Genomic DNA, 12489 nt, shown 5'->3' on the forward strand with positions numbered 1-12489 from the left:
GACTTAAAATCCCAAAGATCTTTGAAAACTGCGTTTTCAGAGCTAATATACAGTCGAGCCAGCTTAATGGACTATCGGATAATAGAATATCCCGCTTAATGTAATAAAATTCCAATGTACTACACGTTGATGTGTATTATGTTTATTCCGGATAATGGAATATCCCGCTTATTAAAATAATTTTTCCTTGCAAATTGCCTATTCCATTAAGCGGGCTCGACTGTATTTTTAAAAATTTCGGAGGAGAGCTTCCGGAACCGCTCTTCATACCATATACTCGAAGAAAATTTAAAATTCTGTTTTTGGATTTCCACTTCTGAAAAGTTGCAACAGGAGAAACTCTGAACCTACGCTCCCCTTACATCACCAAATATTGTCTAAAATTGAGTTTTTAAGACTACAATTTCAAATTTTTCCGGGGGAGAGACCCCCCCCCCGGACCCCCCTATTTCACTCAATGATAAATCTTTCCATTAAGTTCATATTGCTAATACTTGAATGACTCCCAGAAGCCAGAAAGCTAAGTCCTCTCTCTCTCTTTGTATTAATACATGCGTTTGAAAAAAAATTAAGGGGCTGCTAAACTCGTACCCGACCCCTTCCACCAGGTTTTTGACCTCGCATCGAGTCCGGGGGTCGTCAGGATATGGCAGTATATAAAAAGGGAATGTTTATGACAGGGCCCAGTAATGTATGTTTGTGTCGAAGAACCCATCACGTTCTAAGGCGACCCTAGTCTTTCACCCATGAACATCGCTAGATCAGTTTCATGTAACAAACAGGACAATTAAGTTACTTGTTATGACAGCAGAAAAAGACATACTAGCCAAGCAGTGTTATCATTAAGGAAATATTCAATCAAGTTCCGGGCATTATAAAAATACTTAAATGGACAATTACAAGCACAATTTTCCCCCAAAATGAGGTTTAGCTAATACTGTATTAATTTGTTCACCATTAAAGCGCAGAAGTGTTCATATCTTTTAAATTTTGTTTAAATAAAACATATTTAGTTGTTAAGAATAAGTTCCTCATATTTAAGTGATATCCCAATCGTAAGGTAAAATTTAATATCTATAAATGCCATGGGGCTGCTACACCTCCTAATGCCAAGGCCGAATTTTTCAACCAATCCGCCACTGCGCACATACACACTCATGCCTGCGCACAGACACAAACACACACTCCTACACGCACACATACACACACTCATGTCTGCACACAGACACAAACACATATGCCTACATACACACACGCACGTACACACACAGCACTGCATACACAACACGCATACAAATGCATACATACACACATACACACGCACCCACACACATGCGCCTACACAAACACACACGCGCATTCATACACACACGCTCGTGATTGCGAAAAACATAATTTGAATTCAAGATGCCAAAAATTTAAATTATTTTTTTTTTTTTTTCAGAACTAACGCACTTCAAACTTTCCCGTATTGGTATCACCCATATGCAAACTTTCCGCTCCCACCCCATGACGCGAACATATCAAACCTCGCGCTTTCCCTGATTTTAAGCACCTCTCGCCAGATTTGGCGACGGAATCGAAACGAGAAAGCAACCTCGCAGTTCCAGCGGCGATGCGGTCCTGAGGCATCGGCAACCAGCTGTCAAACGAGGAGCGCGGCATATCACACAACCGGAGTTCCATCATGGGTGATTCGAAAACAGATGACAGCAAGGCAGCCGATAATAAAACGACTCAAAATGCCGAGGAACCGGCGAGCCCTGCCCCCAACGAAATGCGGGCCATCGTGCTAACAGGTTTCGGAGGCCTCAAAGCCGTGAAAGTGATGAAAAAGCCGGAGCCGACACCGGGCGAAGGCGAAGTGCTCATTAGAGTAAAAGCATGGTATTTCTTGAAATGTTTAAATTCGTTAAAATTGACGTGTTTTGTCTTCTTGGGCGGGAACTATGCTTTCATTCGCCCTAGTTTGTGGGTGTATTGGATCCGTAAAGTGTCTGTACCTTTTCTTGCAGACAACCATCTGTTAGCAAAGCGCGTGAGCCACTTCGGTGGTTTGCAGGAATGAATATTAAATGGAAGCTATGGAGAGGAAATAGGAAAGTAATTTGCATTCACAAGAGCCGAGTATGCAACAATGAGACAGAATAATTAAAATTAAATTTTCACACTGTATGTACATTTGGTTCTCAAAATGTATTACTTTACTTTATAAGTGTGGGCAGAATCCAGTGTGTAATGTGCATGGGAGCTCAGCTCCTCTGTTTTTTTTAGTCATATGCAAATGCATAAAAGTCAAACATTTATTCAGTATATGAAAAAATTCAGAGGAAGACAGGGCTCTCATTGTTCTTTCATTAAAAATTAAACCCTTTCAGAAACCATTTGTTAGTTGAACTAAAAATGATGCTTTCATGAAAATGCTTTTTTTTTTTCTTATGTCAGCCTGTATTATGGTTTGCCTTTGTTGTATGAGATCATTTTATTTTTGCTACTGTTAAAGATTGGTTAAATAACAGATTTCATAAGTTAAAGATTTTGATTAAATACACAACTTGTATTAATCTTAATTTCATTTCTCCAAATACTCTTATTTTACAGGATGTTTTAAATGTCATTTATGATTGACACTATATGCATTAATATGCAGGGAAAATTAATTAACTTCCATATTATGAATTACAGTGTTTCCCTTAGATCAAAAAGGGCAGGGTGCTTCCAGATAAAAGGGCACTTTTTCAATTAACGTGACCATTGGCGTCGTCAGCTGAAATTTAATGGGGGGGGGGGACCATTCTGACACTGTCATTTTCAAATTGTATCAAGAAAAGTGCGTGCATATATATATAGTATGGGTCATTCCATGTCAGTTCAACCACACCCCAACACCCACCATCTCAGATTCCAATGAAACTTTGTATACTTCTACTTTTTCATAGTCCTAAGTAACCTCCTAAAGTATTTCTTCTCTATTAAAAATAGTTTTTATTTTTTGGCCCTTCAAAGTTTTGCGATTTTGCGTTAGTTGTCATTTACAGTTCTCTGAGAATGAACAGCAGCTGTTTGCAAAAAAAATTATTTCTCAATAACTAAAGATAAAAAAAATTGGAAAATTTTTACATTAAATATTAAGATTTCAAGTATTTCAGAAAAAAATATGTCAAAAATCTAAATTTATATTCAGCAATTAAAAAAAATTAACAAACTGAAAAATTTAAAATTTTTTCAATAAAAAAAATGATAGTCAAAATTTTAAAATTTTGGCATGAGGGTCTAAATTAAAATAATTTTTATATTTTTTTTAATGATCATTAACATGTGTGCTAACATATAAAATGAAAATCTTTAGGGGACTTTGAGGGATTCTGCCCCCCTGCCCCTTATTTTGATTAATGAAAAAAAGATGACCACAATATTACAAGCTAAGTTAAAAATTGCATTAAAGAAAATTTAAATATTGAAATACATTGGTGTTTGAACTTAAATGTAAACATTTAAATACTCAAGATTTTTTTGAATTGTAAATAATTAATTAAATTAATTAATAATAAACAATAAAAATAAGATATCGCAAAATTCGAAAATTTTCCTACAACAATTTATGCATGCTAAAAATTATTGTTAAACAACATAGAAATTAAAACTTTTTATCTAATTCTAATTTATAATTAGGCAGTTTATACAAAGTATTAAAAATCCTATAAATACCAGCTCAGAGTTTTTAACTTGATTCATTAATCGAATGAAATATCAAACTGAAACTTGGATTTGGTTTAACATAGCAATTTATTGGGTATGAGTTTAAAATGGTTACCATTGCCCAAAATGTTTATAATTAAGGCTTTGCAACAATCTCATTCAAGGGCGCCCATGTAGGGGGGCAAGGGGGGACTCGAGCCCCCCTTTTCAAATTAGAACTTCCTTGCTTTTAGTACTTTTTTCTTTGCACAAATATAAAAATATTTCTTCTCCACCCCTTTTAATGAATAAGTTATTAAAAATGTCTAATTTTAATGACTCTAATCTGTCCTGAAATTGTTTTCTACGGGGAAAATATCCTGCTAAACCACGAGGAAAATATTTGAGCCCCCCCCCCCCCCTTGCGACTTTGCATATGGGCGCCCATGATCTCATTTGACCCTAAAAGTGTGTTTTGTTATCTTGAGTGTTTCTATGATCATTAATGGATCCTAATAACCTGGCATTTGTACAAATGACAGATATTTTTATTTTACACTTCACTAGTAATTTATTTAGATGCTTTGTTTTCTTTTTAATATATTTCCCTGTCACCTCCCTAACTTTGGTTGCTTTATTAGCCCCCAAAAAGGAACAGCTGGTATTAGATGACAGCTGAGCAGCAAGCTGTATGGTTTACGTTTATAGTTAGTTGTTTATATTATGACTGTGTGAGCTTGGTAACTACCTCTTATTTAAAATACTTTCTTTTTCTTGATTCCTCTTTCAACTGCTGCATTAGTTTTATCAAGGGCAGTATGTTCTTTAAAGCCACTTTTTATTTTCTACAAATGATTTATAAACATTATGTATAATTCCAGTTTAAATACAGTGAAACTTCAGTAACTGGACACACTGATAATCCAGGTAACTCGACATTTATTTTTCTTAGGGTCTGCCCAATGCTAACTTCAATGGTTGAAAAGCTTTCTAGCTTGACACACCATTTTGCTAGAACTCCTATAAGTCAACATCTAATTGTTATTCTAGTTCAATTCATTCTTTCATATTGACCTTTTCTCAAAATTTTAGAAAAGTTCTTTCTGAGAATTCTATCTTTTTATCCAGGGGAGTCAGCAACCACACTGTGCTGTTAAGCAATTCTGATAGGGTAGGATAAAATGTACTCCATGGGAGGCGTGTAGAGAAAGAAAGCATCATTACTTATTTTCTAAACAAGTGTGAGCAGGACTTGTTTTTTTAGCAGACCTGACTAACAAGAAGCTTTTATCTCTTTTCAACAATTATGTATTTATTCCTCACAAGATATTCAAATTTATTATTGTTTTTAAAAAGAAAGAAAACAAAAATAATAGAAAATTCATTTACTGGAATTAATTTTCATAATGTGAATGTTAAGCATTAATAAGCATAAGTGATGCAAAATTTTGGAACCCCAGTAAGTTGAGGAAAAGTTGCGAGTTATGTCATTAAGCTGAGGGGGGGGGGGGGGGGGAATCTGGACAAAAAAAAAATTCCATGCAAATAATAATTTGTTTTCCAATTGTCATTAAAAAATATAAAAATCCATTGAATACGAGAAATGCATAAATACTAATTTATTTCTTCATTTGCTTTGAGGGGAGGGGGAAAGGTAATTTACTTTATTTAGTCATATTATTACTAAACAATCAGGCCATTAATTTTTAAGGGGTGTTAAATGTAATGTCAAGAAATTAAAAGGATGAATTTGTCATTGTACAGCAGTAAAACTATAATGGAAAAGCAGTTCCACGATAGCAATTTCTCTCAAATGTAAGGGAGGGGGGGGGGGATCCTGAAAGTACTAGTAACTGCATGATTATGAATTGGTGTTAAGACTTTACTTTTGTTTTAACTTGTCTGGACTAAAATGCAGTAATCCATATGCAGATATTGTTGTCTGCAACTTTTGAATTTCATGATATCTTATTTTCAGAATGTCTATATTTAATATAATAATTGTAATAATTTTTAACTATTTCAAATAAAAAAATAGCTTGAATATTAAATTTATATGTTTGAGTTCAATATTTAACACACTTTATATTTAAATTTTTTAAATAATTGCTGGGAACTCTTGTTTCAAAGACATGGAAAAACTTTTCTCTATGATGCTTTCGTTGTTTCTAGGGGGGAGGGGACAGAATCCCTAAAAGACCTATAACTTTTTTCATAGGAAAAGTTAAAGCACATATTCATGATCATTTTCTCTTTAAATCATGATTTTCAAAACTGATCCTGATGTTAAAAATTTAAAATTTCAACAATGGTTTTTTTGACCAAAAAAAAATCAAAATGTTTAACTTTCTGATTTTTAAAAAATTCTTTGTATAAACTAAGATTATTATAATATTTTTTATAAAAATATTCAAAATCTTAACATTTTTTATGAAAATTTTCAAGAAGGTAATATTATTAGTTACTGAGAAACATTTTTTTTTACCCATTAACAACAGCTCAGTTAGTGTCTTTGAAAATGACAAAAAAATGCAAAATCGAAAACTTTCAAAAGTCTATAAATTAAAATACATTGAGATTGAAACAAAAGAAACTAAGGGGTTGCTTTTAACCACAAAATAAGGAAGTATACCAAGTTTCATCAAAATCTAGATGGTAGGTGTTGAAATCCCATTTTTGTGGTTGATTTGACAAATTTTAAACTATTTCAAAGTATTTTTTTTTATATTTGAGTTCCATACTCAACACATTATATTTGATTTTTTGTCATAATTGTTGACAATTCTGTTTTTAAGAACATGGAAAAGATTGTATGATGTTTTATGCTTTTTTTTCCAGAATGGGGGGGAGGGGGGGGCAGAATCCCTTAAAGTCCCCTAATGTTTTTTATTTGATAAGTTAGAGTACATATTCATGATCATTTTTTAAAAAAATCGTGATTTTTAAAACTGACCCTTTTGTTGAAATTCAGTTTTTTGCCGACATCTTTTTTTGAAAAAAAAATTCAAAATTTTCAATTTTCTAATTTTTTAAAAAAAAATTTGCGCAAACTAAGATTATTGAAATATTTTTTATCAACATGTTCAAAGTCTTTCTATTTTGTGTAAAAATTTTCAAAAAGATTATAGCATTAGTTACCAAGAAATAATTTTTTTCGTAAACAACAACATCTCAGTTTGAGTGTCTCGAAAATGACAAAAAATGTAAAATCGCCAAATTTCAAAAGGCTGTAAAATCAAAACGCATTGATACTGAAAGAAAAAAAATTAGGGGGTTGCTTGTAACCATAAAGGGATGAAGTATACCAAGTTTGATCAAATTCCGAGACGGTGGGTGTTAAAATCCCATTTTTGTGGTTGATTTGACGTGGAACGACCCGTATATGAGATAAAAACTTGACATCAAATAGAAATGGGTTTACATTTAAGACAAAATTTTTAAACAGGTACATCTTGATTTACATATTTACACAATAAGAAAAAAAAATTAAATTTCAAATACATTTTTTCTAGACTGCACATGGGATACGAATATCCGTGCTATTTTTTGCGATCAGTTTCATCCAAAATATTTTTGTGAACGTAACATAAAGCAACATGATTTGACCGCTTTTGTGTCATAGTCGACCTTAGACACATTTCAAGCTTTCTCAGAGCACTAAAGCTTCTTTCAGCTTTACACGACGAAGTGGGGAACACCAAAAGTAGCCGCACCAAATTTTCAACCTACTGAAACAGACCCTTAACTTCTTTAACGGCTGACGACAAAGCTTTCTTTGCTTTATCTAGCAGTTAACTTTAAAGTTTTTATGGAATAGTTGAAGTTCAGTTTCTAAAGCAGCTATGTTGATTTCAGGATAGGGAGCTAACTGTTCTATGTCCTCTACTTTCAAAAGGATATTTTCAAGCAAAAGCTGTCTCTTAACCTCTGGTTGATCCAAAATTCGATTTTTCAAGTCATTAGTTGCAGTATCTATCATTTCATAGTACTGCTGACGGTAGAATTCTTCACCGGAATTAAACGTTTGCGTCTGGTGCCTCAAAAATTGTCCTTAATCTTAGAAATATCTCCTCATTCCCCAGATTTAAACTTATTGTAGCATATTTAGAGATATTTTGTGGCTAGATTACGAAAATACGGCATTGAAACGAAAAGCGAACTAGAAACAGTAAGACTCGAAGTGCGGTTGAACACTTACTCAGAAATTGCACAAAAAAGAAAGGAAGAACAATGAAATCTATTCCCAAAACGTTTAAAATGTGTTGTTGGTATACTGCACGAACTTAGTAAAAAGTTAGATTATTTTTCTAATATGTAAATATTTTTTCAAAGTGTACGAAGACTTGTGAGATAAAGTTTCTGGCACTTTTTAATTATTGATTTCTTAAAAATCAAGTTTTATTATGTTATTACAAATTTTCATGCAGTTTTGTTGAAAACAGATCATAGATCTTATTATTTAATACCTATTCCAAAATATTAATTTTAACCAATGGATAATGGCGTATTTCATTGAAAATCGTAAGTGTGCGAACACTTTTGGGAGTGACTGTTTAGGAATTTCATTCGGAAAGTTGAAAAGGTAACCCCATCCAAATGGTATAAAATCAGGGCGCCCCTGTAGGCACTTAACAGAATGGTACTTACCAATCATTGTCTTTTGTCTTTTTGAAGACGATTCCGTGGGATGTTGATAGTGGCACCTGGATGATGATGGTGATTCAGTAGATAAAAATTGCTCAGGTTCATTTGATGTAGAAGGTTTGCTACATTTTCCCGTTTTAAAGCCACCTCTCCATAGTTGTAATGTCGAATGTGTAAGAAAAGTATAATAACCAAAATAGGAGCGCTCTTCAGGTCACCTGCTCTCAAGGAAATCAAAAGATCACATGAAATTATCTTCATTTTTGTCGAAACGTTTCCCAACAGGAAAAGCTTATTCTATTTCTGTCTTTTTTTCTGGTCATCTTGAGCTTCTTTTTTTGTTGGTCAATTGGAAATGACATCACAGTATCCATCGTTCTGCTGGCTTACGATTTGCTTTTGAAATTACTCTTTAATTTTTAGGCTACTCCCCCTTTTTTTCCTATAATGTAACTCTTTTTCAGTCAAATTTGAGATGCCGCAAAGACATTTAAGAAACCTCGCTTCGGTAAGGTACTTTGAAGCCACTTGTTGAATAGTTTTAACACATGAAGAGTCCTTTCCCTTTCTACCCCAAATTTAACCTTTGACCAGCAAAGTGGTCTTCTAAATTTCTTAGCATCCTTTGGCCAGGATGTTCTTGCCAGCTGCAAAAAACCGCCTAAGAGGTCTGGTGTCTCATTTTGTTCGGGTAACATTGGGGTCGATATAAATTGAATCGAATTGGAGAAACAAACACTGCAAAACTGGAAACAGAACCTTGCAAGCGCCGAGAAACGAGATAAGAAAGGAGCCGAAACTCAGATCCCAGTCTTCTGCTGACTTATTAGCGCTTTAAGCGCGCGAGAGACAAAAAAAGGGGTGGGAGGGGAATTGTCCATCTGATTTCAGTATCTCGAAGTTGTCCAGTTGTTTACCTCAAATAACAACAAGTACGCTGGAATCACTTTCAAGCTGGGAGTGCCGAGGACACGACTTGTGTTTTCAATACGGGACCGGACATAGGATACTTTTTGTGAGTTAAGGCATGGCTTCCTGCCATGGTTAAGGGATCCCCCTGTTAACAATTTATTACCCCGCTAACACATCTCTACTCTGTGAATGGTTGACATTGCACTCGAAAGAAAGTGTCGCCTTTCTTGCATCTTCCACTAAAGCTATGCGCAGAGAGCAGAGCAATGGTTTGTCATTGGATTTCACTTTCCGTTCACTATACACATCGCCTATTTTGTTATTATTTACAGTTCTTTTTTTTTTTCCTTTTTTCGATGTTCATTTTGTTTTGTTTGATATGAATTAAACATGGTAAATAATGCATGTGTTTAAAGTCTCTTTTTTTTTGACAAAACAATAATAATTTCCCCCAACATAATGAATTTCATCTTGACAATTATTGAGGAGGTCCGGTTCTCAAATATTGGGGGGGGGGGGGGGGGTCCGGATCCCTTGGGACCCCCCCCCCCCCCGGCCGCAACGCCCATGAACATGACACTTCATCAAAAGAACTTTACAGTATAAAAGTTCAAAGGTTTGCAGTATAATCTTCCCACACCCATTTTAGTGCACAAGGTTACATTTCAAAGCCATACTCGAGTGTATTTTTACCTTTCAAGAAAGAAAATTTGTTTTTGTGATCACATATTGATAAACCTTGAATGGGATTGGAAGACCCATTGGGCAATGAAAATAAAGAGTGCAGAGCACATCAGTGGCATAGCTAGAATTTTCTCAAGGGGGGTGTCCTGCCTAAAATCTGCCAATTCTTATATTTGGAAATGTGCCCAGATGTAAGTACCCCGCAGACCCTGCAGTGTGAGGGGGGGAAGGGAGACAGCTCACTGTACTCAAGGGTCCCATGGCTCTCAGTGCTGTAGAAATCCAGCTGTCAGTTAGAAGGCCCTGATGATTTTTTGCAGGGGGCCCGAAATTTATAGATCCGGGCCTGCTTGGAAGCAATAATTAAAGTAGAGATAATTAGATTTTAACCTACACATGTAATATTAAATATGTTAAATTGATTAGATGAAGAGAAAAAGTATTTTAAGTGAAGTGGAATAATTTAAATTTTTGGCAGCTTAATTTTGAGTTTCAAGGAGTGGGGTCTGGAACCACGGAACACCCCTTTTCTATGCCACTGGTGTACATTGAAGGTTGCCTAAAAGGGGGCAGGGCACAGTGCCCTCCAAAAAATGTTTGGGGAAAATACTTTATTAGTCTGAAGAAATTAATTAGCTTTCCTACTGTCATACTAAGCTTAAAAAACTGAGAATCACTTGTTTCTTGTCATGCACCAGGTTGAATTATTACTGCGGGGGATGAGATTTAGAAAATAATTTGTATCATTTTATCAAACCTTGGAATTTAATAGATAGCTTAACCTTTATGCTAGTGAAGCCTTGGTTTCCAAGGAGCGAACGCTGATCATTGGCGTCCCTCTTCGCCGTGGTGAAAACTTGATTCTTCTGCACATGCGCGCCCGAGCTAAATCGATGTCGTGAATGGCCATGCCGAAATCCATATGACTTTGATTTCAGCGTCATGGCGAGGAGGGACGTGGAAGATCAGCGATTTGCTCCTAGGAAACCAGGGCTTTACTTGTTGGTAGGATGGTCAGAACCTGAGGAACACATGTTCCTGTGGGTATACATGATGTACCTGTGCACCATAATTTTTGGCACAGCAAAATAGGGTATATTACTTTCATTTTTTTAAAACTAGATTTTCTTGTAAGAATTGCGCCAAATTTTATCGGGACCTCGGCATCATTTTAGCTTGATTAGGCCCTGATCCCCGAGGAAGGTATGCTGAAGAATTTTCAATGATGCATATATCTTTCAATAACTTCCCTAATGGGAATCTTTGTAATAAGGGGTCAAAAAATCTAAATTTATATGCATAAAAAGGTTGTATTCATTTTAATGAAACAATCATATTGTCATGAAAGAACCAAATAGTAATTATATGAAAACCTGTTTCACATTATTAAATCATAATTTTATTGAATTTCTTACTACAGTAGAGTCTTAAAATTCAAGGTTCTGCTTAATCCGAGGTACTTCATTTATATTTTAAATTGATTTTTTAGCAGCTAAAAAAATGAATTTTCATTAAAATCTGAAAATAGAAATCTTTTGCCACTGTAAAATTTTTTTAATTACGTATAGTAAATAAAAAAAAAACGTGAGGTTGGTTTCAACAACACTCCTTTGGTGGCATGAAATATTCATTGACTACAAGATATGAATTAAGAGAAATGTAAAATTGACATTGATTTGCCGCAAAAGAACATGTTAACAGCTCTTTAGGAATCTTCCACTGTAATAAAGAAAAGAGGTGCACAACTTGATGCCACATGAGTGGCAGATAAGAAATTTAAAACTCCCAACAACTAACCGATTTTGTGTAATCCAAGATACATACGCATGCAGACGCATTGATACAGACGTCATGACAATACCCATCAAAATAGTTAGGGAAAAATGAAAATGCATGTTTTGCTTTGTACACATAAATAGGAACAAATTTCGAAAAAAACTGAAGTCAAAATTTGTTTAGATGCAATTAAAGGGGAAATTTTAGTGATACATTTTCAAGAAGACAATAGATCCCTTTCTTTATACAAGAATGTAAAAAGGGTATACAAGGATGCTTCTCTTTATGTTGTCCGAATATCCGAATGGTGTAAATTTTTAATCTAGAAGAATTTTCCAGGTAAAAAATCGGAGTTTTCAGTAATCCGAGGTGAGGTGAGCCCCAATTACCTCAGATTTTCGCAACTTTACTGTAGTTTTTATGGTTTTCTACTATTTAACTAATCAAATTCTGAGCAACTTTCTTCTAAGGAGCATTGTATTGGAAAAAGTAGTTTATAAAATCTTATTTAAAAAAAGTAATCAATCTGATGCAGCATAATCGCATTGAGAATAATTCAGTACAAAAGAAACATAATTGCAAGGCATTTATTTCTTAAGGGGTTTTATGCATTCATGTTGGTTAAATATATAAATTGATATTTTCTAATTTATTTGTGGAAGTTTCTTTATTTGACATTTTGTATTTGCTTTAAGTATATTTTAGAAAAATCCTGTAATTTATTTGGAAAATTTTGATGTTTTGAAACTATTATGTTTTAATTGTATGTAGGGCTTTTTTGACCTTTCCTTCTTT

General features: G+C 34.3%; 1 protein-coding gene across 1 annotated transcript in view; it reads left to right on the top strand.

Moving 5' to 3' along the window:
* The first annotated feature begins 1619 nt into the window (after window positions 1-1619).
* Window positions 1620-12489, top strand: part of LOC129219628 (synaptic vesicle membrane protein VAT-1 homolog-like) — a 37064-nt gene continuing 26194 nt past the window's right edge. Inside the window, exon 1 of the mRNA XM_054853886.1 lies at window positions 1620-1887. Coding sequence (XP_054709861.1) covers window positions 1688-1887 — 200 coding nt within the window. The 5' untranslated portion in view covers window positions 1620-1687. The remainder of the gene's footprint in view (window positions 1888-12489) is intronic.

This window comes from Uloborus diversus, chromosome 4 (assembly GCF_026930045.1).
Source record: "Uloborus diversus isolate 005 chromosome 4, Udiv.v.3.1, whole genome shotgun sequence".
Classification (NCBI taxonomy): Eukaryota; Metazoa; Arthropoda; class Arachnida; order Araneae; family Uloboridae; genus Uloborus; species Uloborus diversus.